Source organism: Sporobolomyces koalae (assembly GCF_050403365.1).
Source record: "Sporobolomyces koalae JCM15063 DNA, S_koalae_JCM15063T_v1_ctg77, whole genome shotgun sequence".
Classification (NCBI taxonomy): Eukaryota; Fungi; Basidiomycota; class Microbotryomycetes; order Sporidiobolales; family Sporidiobolaceae; genus Sporobolomyces; species Sporobolomyces koalae.
In genome coordinates this window covers 1-15,527 of record NW_027481694.1, presented here as the reverse complement: position 1 = coordinate 15,527, position 15,527 = coordinate 1, and the positions used below count along the sequence as shown (strand labels likewise).

The 15,527-nt window shown below is 54.0% G+C and overlaps 7 protein-coding genes across 7 annotated transcripts; 4 read left to right on the top strand and 3 right to left on the bottom strand.

The window, feature by feature from the left end:
- Nucleotides 1-123: 123 nt before the first annotated feature.
- JCM15063_001987 (3'-5'-exodeoxyribonuclease) lies at nt 124-1,418 on the bottom strand (the record flags this gene model as incomplete). Its single annotated transcript, XM_076681554.1, has 5 exons — nt 124-682; nt 751-811; nt 884-1,143; nt 1,247-1,307; nt 1,391-1,418. 5 exons carry the CDS (start codon nt 1,416-1,418, stop codon nt 124-126), a joined length of 969 nt encoding a protein of 322 aa, XP_076531312.1.
- Nucleotides 1,419-5,721: 4,303 nt separating this feature from the next.
- On the top strand, nt 5,722-7,095 carry JCM15063_001986 (uncharacterized protein; the record flags this gene model as incomplete). Its single annotated transcript, XM_076681553.1, has 1 exon — nt 5,722-7,095. One exon carries the CDS (start codon nt 5,722-5,724, stop codon nt 7,093-7,095), a length of 1,374 nt encoding a protein of 457 aa, XP_076531311.1.
- Nucleotides 7,096-7,130: 35 nt separating this feature from the next.
- On the bottom strand, nt 7,131-8,302 carry JCM15063_001985 (uncharacterized protein; the record flags this gene model as incomplete). The annotated part of the gene is made up of 6 exons (XM_076681552.1): nt 7,131-7,324; nt 7,425-7,629; nt 7,693-7,976; nt 8,039-8,072; nt 8,144-8,229; nt 8,296-8,302. 6 exons carry the CDS (start codon nt 8,300-8,302, stop codon nt 7,131-7,133), a joined length of 810 nt encoding a protein of 269 aa, XP_076531310.1.
- A 277-nt stretch (nt 8,303-8,579) lies between these two features.
- JCM15063_001984 (uncharacterized protein) lies at nt 8,580-10,565 on the top strand (the record flags this gene model as incomplete). Its single annotated transcript, XM_076681551.1, has 5 exons — nt 8,580-8,642; nt 8,711-9,358; nt 9,447-9,617; nt 9,697-10,386; nt 10,503-10,565. The coding sequence occupies 5 exons, from the start codon at nt 8,580-8,582 to the stop codon at nt 10,563-10,565; spliced, it is 1,635 nt and encodes a 544-aa protein (XP_076531309.1).
- Nucleotides 10,566-10,808: 243 nt separating this feature from the next.
- Nucleotides 10,809-11,330, bottom strand: VMA21 (Vma21p; the record flags this gene model as incomplete). Its single annotated transcript, XM_076681550.1, has 2 exons — nt 10,809-10,972; nt 11,075-11,330. 2 exons carry the CDS (start codon nt 11,328-11,330, stop codon nt 10,809-10,811), a joined length of 420 nt encoding a protein of 139 aa, XP_076531308.1.
- A 445-nt stretch (nt 11,331-11,775) lies between these two features.
- Nucleotides 11,776-12,754, top strand: JCM15063_001982 (CybS family protein; the record flags this gene model as incomplete). Its single annotated transcript, XM_076681549.1, has 5 exons — nt 11,776-11,842; nt 11,974-12,012; nt 12,231-12,421; nt 12,497-12,632; nt 12,705-12,754. The coding sequence occupies 5 exons, from the start codon at nt 11,776-11,778 to the stop codon at nt 12,752-12,754; spliced, it is 483 nt and encodes a 160-aa protein (XP_076531307.1).
- A 1,481-nt stretch (nt 12,755-14,235) lies between these two features.
- Nucleotides 14,236-14,868, top strand: JCM15063_001981 (uncharacterized protein; the record flags this gene model as incomplete). The annotated part of the gene is made up of 1 exon (XM_076681548.1): nt 14,236-14,868. One exon carries the CDS (start codon nt 14,236-14,238, stop codon nt 14,866-14,868), a length of 633 nt encoding a protein of 210 aa, XP_076531306.1.
- Nucleotides 14,869-15,527: the final 659 nt, after the last annotated feature.

The following is a 15,527-nucleotide window of genomic DNA, read 5'->3' as shown; positions in this document are numbered from 1 at the left end:
TTCTAAAAACATCGTCTTGTGAATTTGTCGCTACACTCGCTGCCTCTCTCTCTATATCTACATCTGTCGCGTCTCCAGCGTTGCAGAAAGGGATCAGGAATCAGTTATCCGATGCCGTTGTAATCATTCGGGTCTAGGTTCAGGGGATTCTAGTTTCGGACCAAACAACGCAATGGCGTTCCGAGTCGTGACTTGAGCGACCTGTTCAATCGTGACTCCTTTCAATCGACTGATGACCCACGCCACCAATCCTGTTCCCGCCGGTTCGTTCCTCCCTTTCACTCCTTTCCCTTCAACGAATTTTTCCTTCTTGACTTGTGGGATACACCACTTGTCTTTCAACTCCGAAGGCAAATCTTGCAAAAATTTCGAACTGGCGTGAGAAGGTCTGATCTCACACCATGGACAATCACTTTCAACCATGATCCGTTCGAGGGGAAGGTGTTGGACGACTTGGAGGTTGTCTTCGGTCTTGAGTGAACATCCGTTGATCCCAATGTACAATCCTAACGAGATCAATTCGTTCGCTTCTTCCAACGTTCCAGTGAACGAATGTACCACTCCTCGTAATTGGGTTGGATGATTCTGGAGGATCGAGATGAAATCTTCGTGACAGTTGCGAGAGTGGAGGAACAGTGGAAGGTCGTGTTTCGTAGCGAGTGCAAGTTGAGGTGGGAACGTTCTTTGTTTTACGATGGAAATATGGGATCAGCTTGTAACATATAACAGCGGGGGATTTCTTCTTTTTACCGGAGTTGAGATTCTTTTGGGGCGAGGAACAATCGATCATAATCGAGTCCACATTCTCCAACTAGCGACAGGGGAGTTGATGTTTCAGCCAACGACGATGATGACTTTTGTGCCGCAGAAGAAGTAGCCATACCAGCGAGAACTTTGCCATTCGGTCCCGAATGTGTCCGAATGATCTCGTCGAGTTGCTCAACGTAGGCTTCAATCCCTCCTGGAAACTTTTCCATCTCGGTCGCACGACATGGGTGACATCCGACCGTAGCGAACAATCCTTCGTACTTGGATGCGAGGTTCAATACGTCGGTCGAACCTGGAATCGAATCTCCTGTCAAAAGTTGTACTTGCACTCCTGCAGTTCTCGCGCGGTTCAGGATCGCTTCGAAATCGTCTGGACTGTAACGGAGGGGAAAGGAAAGGTTCCCATCGATACAGTGCCAGGGCTTTTGTGTCAGGGTGAAAGATGGCAGAACGGTCTAGTTCCGAGGGCAGAACTGACTGTGATTGTTTGCCATGGTAGTGGCCACGGAACACTGGATCGCCCAGATTCGAGCCAATGTCTGCAATCAAAAAGAATAGATAGAGTGAGTCTCCGAAGCTTTCTGAATAGGCGAGGCGAGAAGAGGAGACGCAGGGAGCTCACCGATCAAACGGTGCGCTGCGGTCGACATTGTTCTAGGGCAGAGTCTTGTAGAGCGGTGGAGAGCAAGCGCCAGGATAATTGAGGGCGGTCACCGGATGACGAGGAGAGGAAAGAGGGGCTTTGATCAGGCTTCTTTCGACTTTGAATGAGCCAATCATGACGGCGATTCAAGCGTTCCTCTCGATCCGTGCATGATTCTACACCGACTTCGACAATCCTTCGATCACCCCGACCGTCGTCGGGAAACTGCTCATTCCGAGCGCAAACACCTGCGTACACAGGGCGTCTGGAAGGCAACTCTCGGTCGCGGGCAAGAGGAGGAATAGCGAGGTGTGGACTCGGAGGTCCAACAGGAGCTGGATCCGGTTCTGACTAGCTAGGTCGCGCCTCTTGTGCCGGCGCGCGAGCGATAGCCGGCCGCGATACCGGCCTCTGTCTTTTGCTGGAATTTCATGTCCTAGGACTTGCACTTGTTGTTGTCGCTACGTACGGATATCTTGCGGATGCTGACGCCCTCGGAGTCCTGTCTTTACCATCGCGAGAAGAGTCGTGAACTCGGTTGTGCGTCAGAGGCTTCGTCCGCTCTGGCCGCTCGCACCGCTCTGCCCACTATGGGGCGTATCAGAACGTTACAGCGAAGGGGCAGATCTGTGCTCTTCGTGTGACGTTCTCGTAGAGGTGCTCAAGCTGATGAACTTCGTTACAGAACGACAAAAATGCCCTAGAACTCGATATCCCTCAAGCAACTTTTCTTCTTTGCTTCTCAGAATCAGCTTTCGTCATTCACGCATCGTGCCAAGCAGATCTATGACCGCCTTGAGCTCTTCGGTATCTAGCAGATCTACGGCCGCCTTGATGGCATTGCGTGCTGCTTCGGTCGCATTGGCTCGCTCGTCCGGGACAAGCTCGAGTTGCGGAAGCGGGATTGCGGGAGGAGCTGCAATGGGTTGCAGCTTGTCTTCTGTCGAAGGCTTGACGTGCTTTGTATACGGTGCGTCTGCCTCCGACTGCGATCCTCGTTCTGGTGATCTTGCAGAACGCTTCAGACAGTTTACGGCCCTGGCGGGCTTGGGGCCAGCAGTTGCGACTGCACCGACGGGGCTGGTGGGGATGGTGGGGTTGGAAGCTTGTCTGTCAGTCGACAAGTAAATGACAGAGTCAATGGCGAGCACGGACGTTGGCACGGTACATGAACAGACATTTTGGTGATCACTTTTGCCAATCTGTCTCGCTCCCTTCCGAGCGCGAAAGCCACAAAGTTGCGAGCGTCCTCTGTGGTGGCTTCTGGTGCCCGGACACGACGTGTCGCCGGTAATTCGTACGTCTCGCAGTCGTCCCAAGTTCGTATTATCACCTTTTTGACTACCGCTCCGTAAATGTCAAGAGCGCCATTGGTGCGACTGGCGACAGTTCTCGTGCGGATCTCCCAGTCAGCCCACTGTGTGAGGGGTCGCCAAACCTTTTCGTCCGTCCAGCCATTTTGAAGGAAACGTGTTCGTTGCGCCTCGACCGCAACCATCGCTTCTTCGGCATTCTTGGTGGATAGACATACGGCGTTTGGGTTCCTGCATGACTCGAACAGGTCATCCGACGAGTATCTTATCGGACGCCTACTGGCGGGCCACGGCGGGTGCGGTGGGGGGGCAGGAGATCGAACCGGCGCAGGATCTCGGTAGTACGAACGTCCAGAATAGTGCGACATGCGGCGAAACGGTGAGCCGTGAGGAGCAGGTCTGGGTTTCGGACGTGATCGTTCGACAGGCCGCGTCACGCAATGCGCGAACCAGCGTCAGACGAGCGCTGTCGGATGCTTGGACAGGGTCGACTACGTGTTTGTCAAGTTTCGATCGGTTTGTGGACTTGACGAGATACGCGAACCACAAGTCGGTGAGAGCGGAACCCTGACAATCGCGATGACCGCCGCGGAACTCTCGGGATTTCGGGGCGCGAGCGTTTTTTCTTTGTCTTCTGACGGACTGACGAGACCTCTCTCTTTCCTGATACACACTCTCTGACTCCTCTTGATCCGCTTCACTTCATGAGCCCCTGCGCTGGTCTTGATCTAGAATCTCTCATGCATAGGCTCGGCGACTACGGAACAAGGCGGATCCTGACCTCGCACACGGTCCTTCCAACTCCTTCCAACGCCCACACCTCTTCTATTCTCGCCGACATACCGTGGCCGAATCGATTCGGCTCAATACGAACTACCCCTATTTCACCAAGCAGTGGCGTCCGCAATACCATATATCCGACGCCTTCTTCGATCTGCCCTCGCGTGCGTATGCTGTAGCGTGTCAGACGATTCGCCTTGTCAGTTCGTCGGGAGCTACCATCAAGTGGTCACGCATCAACAAGTCTGTCATTCAGACTATGACGGGCTTCGCGAAACGACGAAGAAGAAAGGAATGAACGTCAAAGGACGGCATGTCGTAACGACGGATCGGTTTCTAGATGGCGAGAATCGTTTCTATGCCTTGCCTGAGCAACCGATCCGTCGTTACGCCATGCCGTCCTTCCCATCTAGAAACCGATCCATCGTTACGCCATGTCGTCCTTCGACGGTCATTCCTTTCTTCTTGACCGTTTCACGCAGCCCGTCATATTCTGGGTGACAATCTTCTTGATGAGCAACCACTTGGTGGTAGCTGCCGAAGAATGTGCAAGGCGAACCGTCTGCCACGCCACAGCACACGCACGCGAGGGCGAGATCGAAGAATGCGTCGGATATGAGGTACTCCGGGTGCCACTGCTTGGTGAAATAGGGGTAGTCCGTATTGAGCCGAAGCAATTCGGCCGCGGCATGTCGGCGAGAGTGTTCGAGCGCTTCGAACGCCTTGGCTTGCTCGTCCGGGGCTTGCTCGGCTTGCGGAGGCGCGACCGTGGGAGAGGCATTGATGCAGCTTGTCTGCTTCAAGGGGCTTGGCGTGCTTTGGTTTTGGGTCGTCTGTCTTTTGAGTGTAATCCACGCTCAAGTGATTTTGCAGATCGCTTCAAGAGTCTGGGGCCATGATTGGCATGGGGCAGCACTTGCGACTGCGGCAGAACAGCTGCTCGTAACCGGACGAACAGGGTCGAGAGTGCTCTGTCCGCCAGCGCTGACGAGATCGAGATCGGCAGTATCGAAGCTGAGCAGGTTCGTGAATCAGCAGGTATCGTACACTCGATACTACCAGCAATGACCTACTGAGGAGATTTACCAGCTCGACTGCGCGCTTGCCGACACCGTCATAGTCGGGACCGCCGAGAACAGGTACACATTTGCTCTCTCAACAAGCATCTGATACATTTCGCGCAAGAGCAGTTGTATTCCCGATCTCGATCGCTTTCAAGGCTCGCGCAAGAACGCTCCTCGCACGATTCACGAAGCCGACCAACTCGGGGCGACGTTGCGCGCCTTGCCAGTTGATAATACCGTGATAAAATTCCGGCAGAGGCAGAGGGCGGTCGTCAGAAAGGTCTTTGCTCGACGAGGTGGACATGATCAGAGAAGGCGAGTCCGTCGGCTGGCGAGGGAGGGCGAGTGCTTGAGCGATTGTTCGCTGAACGGTCGCAGCAGGTGCGGGCTGGCAGTGTTCGCAGAGTCGTTCAGTGGGTGGTGGAAAGAGTAACGAGTATTCCAGAAGGGGGTCGAGCTTCCGGCAAGTACGATTCCGCTCTGAAGGAAACGTCCAATGAGCCTAAAAGGGCTTCAGACCTACCTTGCCTCGGCGATTGCTGGCACGCTGTGACCGATCAATGCACCACTTGGACAAGACAATCCTGCACCCGAATATGCTCGGCAACATAATAGATCGTACCTTAGACTTGATTGGCGTGACTACAATCGGCTCTGTCGACAGCAGACACTGGAGAAGACTCGCTAGCTGGAATCGAATCCCTCCGGCAGATCTCGAGCGATCCAGGATTGCACCGAGATCATCTGGACTGTAATACAGCGGAGGGAGAGTTCCATCGATCGATGCTAGAATCTGTGTCAAGATTCGAGATGGCAGAACGGTCTAGTTCTGGGGGCCTGTCTGAATGAGATCATTTGCAACGGTAATTGCCACAAGAAACTGGATCGCTCGAGCCAATGTCTGCAACCAGAAAGACGATGCTTTTCGATTTAGACAAGGCGAGAAGAGTAGAGAGGGGGAATTCATCGATGAAATAGTACGCTGCGGTCGACACAGTCCTTAGGCATTCTGTAGAGCGATGAGGAACAAGCGTCAGAGCAGATACAGGCTGTCGCCGGATGACCAGGGAGGAAAGAGGGGCTTTGATCAGGCTTCTTTCGACATTGAGCCGATCATGATGACGATATCTCCACCGGTCTTCTCGATCCGTGCATGATCCCACACCGACCTCATCGACCCCTCGATGATTCGACGGCATCGACTTCGGAATCAGTCTCGACTCGACTCGCACGCTTGCGGTCGGAACAAACTCCGAAACCGCGGTTCACCCACACCCATACGAGTGCCGCCACTCCACTCGCAGCCTGGCTGAGACCTCATGCAGACCCAGCTTTGAATCCGAATCGGACGCGGTCGAGTACGAGAAGGACTGGTACGGCAGGTCCCCCAGCTCCTCCTTCATGGACGTCTTGCTCGCCCTCTCTCGGCGCAGCTGCGACTCTAAACCACAAGTCTACCCCGACCAAGTCTCGTACAAGGTTGCGACAACTCGACGAACGGCGGAGGCTGGCTGAACCCCTCATCGCGGAACGACACGACCAGTCTTTTCGCGATTCTGCGCCTGGCAAGGGGGTTGACCCATTGTTCGAGATTGCTGGACAAGTCGTTGCACGCGATGTTGCAGCAGGACTTGGACAAGGACAAGAGAGTTACCTCTTGCCCGAGCTCGGCTACTTGCCTCTTTACATCAAAGTGCGCTTGCTCGATCAAGTGTTTGCGAGTTGGCGACATCTCGACGATCCTCTGACCAACTCGGGCGCGAGGGAACTTTTGCGTACCGACCTCGACGGTTTTGAAGAAGAAGAAGAAGAAGACGACCATCAAGAGAACGACGTCGATCAGGAGGAGTGGGAACTCGAACTCGACTTGTTATCGACACCGACGAGCCACATCTCGACGACCTCGCTCACGAATCTGAACCTATCGTTCTCTCGAATCGATCTCGAGACGCTGCGAGAGATCCTAGTGCAGGATTGCTCGCTTCGACCATCAACGAGCTCGTCCTCATCGACTCGACCGAAACTCGTCCCTAAGTTGCCCCACCTCTCGACCCTGATCCTCGTTTCGATGCGATCAATCGAGTTCTCCCACGACTCGTTTTTGACCCTCTTGTCGACCTTGACGACTTTGCGCAGTCTCTCGATCTGTGGCAACTACCTTCGACATCCGAAATCGCTACGAGCCGAACCAGAAGAAGAAGAATCTTTGTGTGCACGAGGGTTGTTTCTCTCGCGATTGTCGGATTCGACTCGAGCATTGCGAACGATCGATCTCAGTTACCTCGTGGACGATCGAATCGATCCTCACGAGTTGAACCGACGCATTGAATGGAGTTCGAAATGGTTGAACCTCTCGTGCATCGGGTTGCGCAGGTTCGAACCTCGACAGGATTTTAATCATCCTGATGAACGAGAGCAACAATCTCGAGAGAAATTGTCGAAAGGAACTGAGAGGATCAAACGAGAAATCACGAATCAAATCCTCGAACGCAGACCTCGTCACAAATGGATCGAAATCATTTTGTAGTGATAATTAGAAATTTTGTTCGTATTCTTTCCATTTCAATTCTTGTTGTCCCATCTAGATCGTTTCTTGTCCCGTTCGTGATATCGACTCGATACGTCATGGTACGACTTGTTGTTACTGCTACCACGTCCATCGTTCGCAGCCGAAGTGAAACTGATCGAGTGTTTGCTCGCCGTTGTTGACAAGTGAGAGGCTTGTTTCGAATCGGCTTTCAGTTTTTGCAATTCGGCTATAAAGACGAGAGCGATCAAAGGAGTCAGAATTGACCACGACCATTCCTCTCAGATTGAAGGCACATGAGGAGAAACCAGAGAGAACAAGAGTCGCACCTAGTCGCAGTGCCGTTCCATCTCGACCAATCGCATGTCGATCCCACACAGCACGGTCGAACCCAGTTCCAGTTTCGTCAACGTCCATGAATTCGACCAATTTCGTATAGATCCTCGGATTTCGAAACGCTTTCGAACTCGACAACGAATCATTGAAATGCAATCCTCTTGATCTTCGCAATTGTTCGAAATTCGACAGTTTTGCCTTGAAATTCGAGAATCAGGATCAACGAGCGTTTTCCAATGAACAGAGAAACTTTTTTTTTACCTGTACGGCAGGGTTGCAATCCCCGGTTGGAACGGGAGGGATCCCAAACTGGGACAAACTCGTAAGATCTACCCCGGCTGATTCTCGAGTTCGAGATGGGGATCGAGGTGATCGAGTTTCCTGCCGGGTGAACGGAGGAGGGCTCGCGGAACGTTCATTCGGTTTGCGGGACGATGAAGCTGATGGAGTCGATGGTTTCGGTGTGGATGAGCGAGAAAGAGTCGAGACGACTCCGGACAAGGGCGAATTCGGATGTGACGAATGAGACGTTTTCAGGCGTTTGACTGTCATGAGAAGGAACGATCAGTGGTTATTCGAGCCCGTGAGTAAGAGAACGAGTCCGTACGAGCTGAAGGAGCAGGGTTCAGTGTCCGAGTGGGCTGCACGAAGGAGGAACACAGGGAGATCGAGTTGATCCGCTCGTCTCTAGATCTCGCGATGGGGCACTGACCTGGACGGGTGCAGGTGCAGGTGCTGGTACAGGCGCAGCTGACTGCCGATCATCATCCGAGTCGTCACTGCCGTACGATGCGAGATCTGAGCACAGGACGTATAGGTTAGCTCAGACATCGATGTGCCAGCTCAAGCAAGGTCTCGACTCACTCTGCATCGGTGCTGTAGCGAGGGAACGGGTTGAAGATGAGACGCGAGTTTCAGTGATCATGACTTCGAGTCTCGCTTTCTCGCTCCGACAATTGCAGCTTGCCATTCAATACATTCACTGACCCACCAGCGCTCGCCCTGTGACTTTGACAGAGAGAGCGTCAAGCATTCGGGACCCGGCCATCACGTGCGCAATTGTCTGTCGGTTCAATCCGTGCAACTACGTCCTGACTGTTCGGACATGACAGGTCGTAGCTAGACGAATCTACCAGTAGGACTATACGATGCAAGAGCTCCTCGACCGAGTAGATGCGCTCGTCGCCGATGCTCGCGATGCATCAAACCTCGTCCGTCTCCTCTCACTCGCTCAACCGGGACCAGACAGACGAGCCGACTGCGCAAAATCTATTCACAGCCACTGTCCGAAGTCGAACGCCTCGTCAATCTAGCGTGCGCAAGTGCATCGCTTGTGGTACCGCCGCAACTCCCTCTCGAGATCTTGCTGCGCATCGCCCAACTCGTTCATATCCCGCATGATTTCGCACGCGAAGAGTTCCATGACGACAACGACGACGATAACGAACGCGATGACAACCACGATTCCCTTCTTGAGCGGTCCACAACGTTCAGATCCAACTCGACCCGACTCCTGCAGCTCTCGACCCGACTCTGGAATGACATGCCTCGTACTCCTCCACTGGAACCACACCAGGTCGCAACCCTATTCGTCGCGTACACGCGTTTCCTTCAACCTGCATTCTCGACTCGATTCAGTGATCCCGAGCTCCGAAAGGTCTCGTCAAACCTCGTCTCGATTCTCCTCGACGTCGATGCAGCGGTTCGGATCTCGATCTTGACTTACCTCGTACGGACTACGCTTCCAACCCGATTCAAACCTCATCCGCATGTAAACCCTCACTCGGGCAGAGTACTGTCCCGGCCTCTAGGAGGCACCACAGGTCGAGCGAGAGACGCAGGGTCGGAACTCGCCGAGGAAGGTTCAGGGTGGAAGACAATCGTCGGCTTGAGCGGAGTCGTGTTGACCATCATTCAATCTCTGGACGTAAGAAAGATTCAGTCTCTAGCGTCGATTGTCCACCGTGATCACTGTGCTTACCGCAGACGAAGATCACTCTGCTCCGACAAACCAGGATCAACAAGTTGAAGATTTGTGGCCTTGGTTGTTGCCCCCAGTATTGTCATTCTTGGACGATCACGACCCTCGGAACAAGATCCAAGGACTCGACCTCCTCGACGAGCTGCTCAACAAGACAAGTCGGTCATTGTTGGTACGAACTGGAGTCGGCAAAGTTTTCCAACAGGTTCGTGAAACCCCCCATTCAGTCTTCCCTTGATCTTTCAAGTCTCGCTCAAAAGGGACTCCCTTTCCTCTTGACATAGTCTCTTGAAGTCGTGTTCTCAAACTTGTCCGATCCTCTCAGCCCAATCCTGCTCGAAACGGCTCATCCAGTCGCGCTCAAACTCGTTCAACTCGTCTACCCTACGCATCAGAGTCTTGCGGTCGCAGCTGGCGCGACTAACGAGGAATCGAAGCGTAAAGCATCTGAAGCACGGTTCGAAGCCATGTGTCGTTACTTTGAGCACTCGATCCTCAAATCGTGGGAGTACAAATCAGGACAATTCGAAATTGAACGCGTTGCTGTTCGAGCGCTTGAACGTTGGATCGCAATCCTTCAAAATTCCGAAGGAGGAGAAGGGGGATCAGTGTTGGTTCGATATTTCGGAATCCTTGCTCCTCACCTCGTCGACCTCTTGCTCGATTCGACAACCCGGGCTGCGTCGCACTCGAAACGAGGCGAACTGAGTCGAGACCTGTTTCAATTGAGATCGAGTGCGATCACAATCGTTGCCAAGTTGCTGACCGACCCCATCGGAAGCAAGAGATGGAATCGATGGCAACCGTTGATCGTCAGTCGAGTAGCGAAGAGTTGGGTCGAGGTACGCGAACTTCAATGCGACAACAACGACAAATCGAGATCGGATCTCGCACGTCGAGCTCAAGAAGCTTACGAGCAAGAGTTGCGAAACTTTGTTCGACTTTGTCTGCAAGATCTTGATCATCAACAGCATGTATGTTGTCCTGTTTTTCTCTTTCTTTCAGGTGCTGTATCACGAGAAGAGATGGAAAACAGGCTCGCTAATGTCCAGTTCCCTTGATTTTCGGATCGCCGTTTGTCTTTTTCCAGGATCGTTGGAAAGAGCTGAGAGAGCTGGATCCCATCTTTCACGACTTGGTACCAGAATTCTGAAAGATGAACGTTTTTTCAATTGGGCTCTGCCAGCAAACGTCAGCGAGGCAATCGGACACCACGTTGAAAGACAACCCATCTTGCGCTCCTTCTCGTGTAGCAGTACACAAGAGAGCGCTTCTGTTTCAATTTCCAGCGTCCTCGGAGGGAGTTTGACATTTTGACAGAGTTCAGACCGAATCTCGTGATTTCGTATCATTTGTACTACCCGAAAAACCGGTCCATAAGAGCCTAATTATTTTCTCATTCCTTCTTCTTCTCTGCGAGACTCTGGGTTGTTGTAGATGGTCTCACGCCGGTCGTGGCAGAGACGTCGTCCTGGTCTTCGAGGAACGCGACGACGACGAACCCGATCAAAACTAGATTCGCTACGAGTGCAGCCGTGATTGCAGATTTTGTTGGATCGTCTGAAAAAAAGACAAGGAAAAAACGGTTCGATTTCGACAAGGTCGATTGTGTGAGTACCATGCGAAGAGCGCAGAGAAAAAAAAAAAAGAGGAGATACGAACGGAAGTAATGGTGGAGAGTGACAAAATAGGTTCCGATGGGACCGACGATCATCATGAGTGTAAAGATTGCCAGCTTCCATACGACCGAGCTTTTGATCGAAGCGATACCGTGGAAAACGAGTGGGCAGTCAGTGAAAGCGAGAGAGTCCTCGGGGAGGTGGTGACGTGCAGAAACATACGAGAGGGCTTGACTAGTCGTCGGACTTGTGCTCCGAGCATCGGACGCCTTGTACGAAGGACCAGAGGCTGCAGACATCGGACTCGAGACGGTGAGAGAGGTGGGGGTTGAACGAAGCAAAGGGATTCAAGTGCCGAGGCGACAGGGCTCGTGTGGATTATCGTGCACGGAGGCCAGGGACAGTCAGGCTTTGAAAAAGGAGCAGTGCGGGCGGATGGCAAAGGAGACGTTCGCTCGGCACAGCTTGTCTTCGCGACGGATTCGGACGAGACGTGAGCAAAGCGAGACACGTCAGCAAATTTCAGGTGTACTCGTCGCACGCCCTGAATAAATTTTGGTCCAGTCATGAAGGCTAGAGAATCGTCTTTTCCGTTTGCCCGAGTGAGGGCAAGAGAGCAAGCAAAGGAAGGACTTGGGAAATTCGCGAATTTGGATGGCCGCGATTTGCTGGTGTGCGACCCGCTCGCCCGCAGGATAGATCGGAACCGTCCCTCCCACAGCCCCGAGTCTTCCGAAGCCCGTCATGTCGCTCCCCGTTCTGCGTCAGCAAGCATTCAAGCAGTTGGTGGCTCGTCGCGCGTTCCACACGGGTGCGTTCTCCGATCTCTCTCTCTCCGCGGTTCGTCCCGATCGGGCGACATGGGATCCATGGCGGGTCTCGCCTCTCGTCTCTCTCGAGGAGTGACTAGCCTAGGACATGTATGCTGACGCTGCAATGTAGGCCGACCACTGTACGCTGCCAACTCGGCGGCCGCCAAACGTGAGTGTGCTCCGCCTGGATGCATCTCTCGACACCTGTTGTCGCTCTCGCTCTTTCTGCGAGGTGTGAGCTGACGTTCTAGCTCTCTTCTTGCTGGGTCTGGCTGTTGCATCATTTCTCTAGCTTGTACGTACGAATCTCGTTCGGATCCGTGACCATGCTGTCGGATCGCTGTACTGACCCTGGATCGACTCGGGCGTCTATTGCACCGTGTAAAGATGTCGAAGGCACCGTGAATGACCCGACACCCTTCCCGACGCCGAACAAGGCGCACGGTTCGTACCACTGGACTTTCGAACGACTCTTGTCGGCTGCATTGGTGCCGTTGATCGCTTCGACCGCCGTCACTTCGGTCAACCCGGTGCTCGATGGTATTCTGTGTACCGCAATCGTCGCTCACTCGCACATGGTCAGCAAAAGAAACCGTAGAAATCCCGCCATGTGAAACAGGCCCCCGAACTGATTCAACCCAAACTGTGAGCAGGGATTCGACAACATCTGGACCGACTACCTGCACACGCGCAAGTTCCCGATCTGGGGCAACGTTACGAAATGGTTGATCCGACTCGCGACCGGAGGTGTCATGGTTGGAGTGTACCAGTTCGAGACGAACGACATTGGTCAGTCATGCTCGTTGCCTGGAAACATCTTGAGCGGTAATTTTTTGACGTCGCGTGTGTGTGTGTGTGCAGGTCTCACCGAGTTGATCAAGAAGGCATGGCACGTCGAGAAGAAGGAGTAAGCATGTTGGCTGGATTAGGCAAACACCGCTAGCAATCTACAATGTTCCCGGAAGTTCACTGGATCGCCGCAGGAGCCAAATCTCGCGGTCTAGCCGCATGACCACCGCTAGGCGCAGCGGTGGGAGTGGTCCGATACAAAGGGGGAGCACAAAGAGGGGCACGAAAGTGGAGAGACTCTTGAGAATCAGAGGAGGTGACAACCTGCAGACGGGTCGCGAGAGTTTTAGCTACGAATTCGGACGGGAGAGGATAGATTCGACAGAGCGGGTAGCTTACCCGCCACGACAATCGGAGTCTGGGTGACGCTTGATCACGTCCTAAGACGTGAAGAATGCGGCCCTGAGCGTCGGGCGTCGCTACTTGATCCCTCGAGGTCCACCTGACACGTCGAAACCGGCAAAGGTACGTCAGCGTGGGCACAACCGTAGACTCAGACAGGCTCGAGCGTACCAGCGCGAAAACGAATGTGGATGAGGATCGAGGAACCCGCGGAGATGACGACCTGCATGTCGGATCGAGACCCGGGTCAGCGAGCAGTTAGCGCGAGATACGAGGCAGTAGCTTGCCCGCCACGACAAATCGTTGTCTGGGTGACGCTTGATCACGTCCTGAGATGTGAAGAATGCGGCCCTGAGCGTCGGGCGCAGCTCCTTGGGGCTCGAGGTCGACCTGGCACGTGAAACCCGCAACGGCATGTCAGCTCATACGTAAACAGTCAGCAAAAACAGGCTAAAGCGTACCCTCGAGAGAAGATCGAGCGAAAGACAAACGAGTGACGAGGGGTGAGAGAAAGAGAAGAGAGAGAGAGAGGAGAGAGAGAGAGGGTGGGCGAGGCAACTCGGGAGCGAGAGAGGGCGAGATCGAGGCTGACGAGAGGAATGTCATCTCGTCATCGGCCGTCATCTGAATACCGAGACGTGCCGCGCAGTTAAGAGGCGCGAGCGCACCGCATATACTCGCGCCCGACATCTTTGGTCCGCGCATCGCTCTCGCACCTCAATGGTTGGTACACAGCTCACGTGGCCCGAGAGGGAGCGAGATGGCGAGAGAGGGCGAGAGTGAAGCTGCGTGCCGCATAGATTCGAGGCGCGAGCGCTTATGAGCGGGACATCAACTGTCGCGGGGGCCGTTCTCTTGTCCTTATCCTTCTTTCTCGGACTCCGGCTCTCATTCCCTTGACACGAGCCTCACCTTAGTCTGATCCCTTGAGGATATTCTCTCTCTCTCTCGTTCTCTTTTTCCCCGTCCTCTTTTATCTATCGCACTTCAGCCTTTTGCTCCGACCTTTACGTCCCCTGTTCTCCTACTCTTTCTGAGTCGACTGTGTGTCCGGCCCTTCACATACGTGACCTTGATTTTGGTTCCATGTCTAACACGGCCATCTGTGTCTGCTGAAGCCTCGAATCAAGGTACATATCACTGCGCACAAGCTCTAGCCGCCCCCTTGAACCTGATCCCGTCACGAGTCCGCTGCTTTAGAATGCCGTCCACTCGCTCTTCCCGCAAGACTTCTACCAAGAGCCACTCTGCCGGAGTCGAAGGCGCTCCCATCCCCTCTACATCGACATCGTCATCTACGCCTCATGCCAACGCCCGGCAGTCCGAACCAGAGTCGGACGAACCCGCAGTGAAAGCGAGCCGTCGTGCCTCGCGTGGTCGCCGCGGACGCAACACCCGCGGTGTCAAAGCGACTGCCACTGCTCAAGGTCAAGGCGAATCGGACACCTCGCGTCGCGGAAGTCCCACGCAAGCGCCGCTCGATTCGCATCAAGAAAATCCCATTGGCGCAGCAGCGCCCTCGGACACGAACATGGAGAAGGAAAACGCCGAGAGCGGGTTCAAGGAACCGAGCGGAGGTTACTTTGAATTCGAGCCGAGCAGCGACAGTACGGAAGGCGGGGGGTCGCGCTTGTCCCCGGGCAAGCAGACCCTCGAACACCTTGTCGCTAGGAACGAGGAAGCGTCAAGAACGCACGTTCAACGCCTCAATATTCGTCGCGCGACTCGAACGCCCGGCCAGGCTACGACAGACGACTCCCAATCCACTTCCACCGACGATCGCGTCTCCGACAGATCTACCGTGTCCGGATTGGGCACCACACCGTCGTATTAGTTCCTGAATCGCTTGTTTGTTCGTATACCGTGTAGCCGTGTTTGTGCTGTACCTACTCTGGTTTGTCTCTTCTCGGGCACTTTGGTATCGTTGAATACAGGGAGAACCGAGCGGATAGCCAAGGATATCACTTTGGGCGGCGAAAAACGATGCGTCTCGGTTTCGATGAACGAGACCCGGTAAGCCGCAGAATAGCGGTAGTAAATGGGCCATTCGTATGTGATTCAAGCTTTAGATTGACATGGAGACTACGGGGTGCCAAGTAAAGACACCCTCCACGGAACAGCACGGCAAATGTGGTACACTGATCAAGCATCTTCAACTCGTCTCGTTTACCTTGTCTCGTAGACTTGACCTCGGATTCGAGTACGAGGAGGGGGCCACAGTGTGAGGCTTGGGATCGAGGATGCACTGTGAATGCGCTCGCGTACACAGATGCTCGCCTCAGCTAAAAGAGTCTCGACTCGCCAGTCTACGCTCAGAATTCTGTAGTATACGGCAACTCACCTTTCGCTTGCCTCTTTCTTTTGGGCGATCCTCTGCAAGCATTGTTTCATCCAGGTCCATGTCGTACGAGTCGCTCGTTGCATGCGGTGCAGGTGTCTCGCGAGTTGGGCGCCACGCCGCGTCTGGACGTGCGAGCACACGTTTCGAACGTC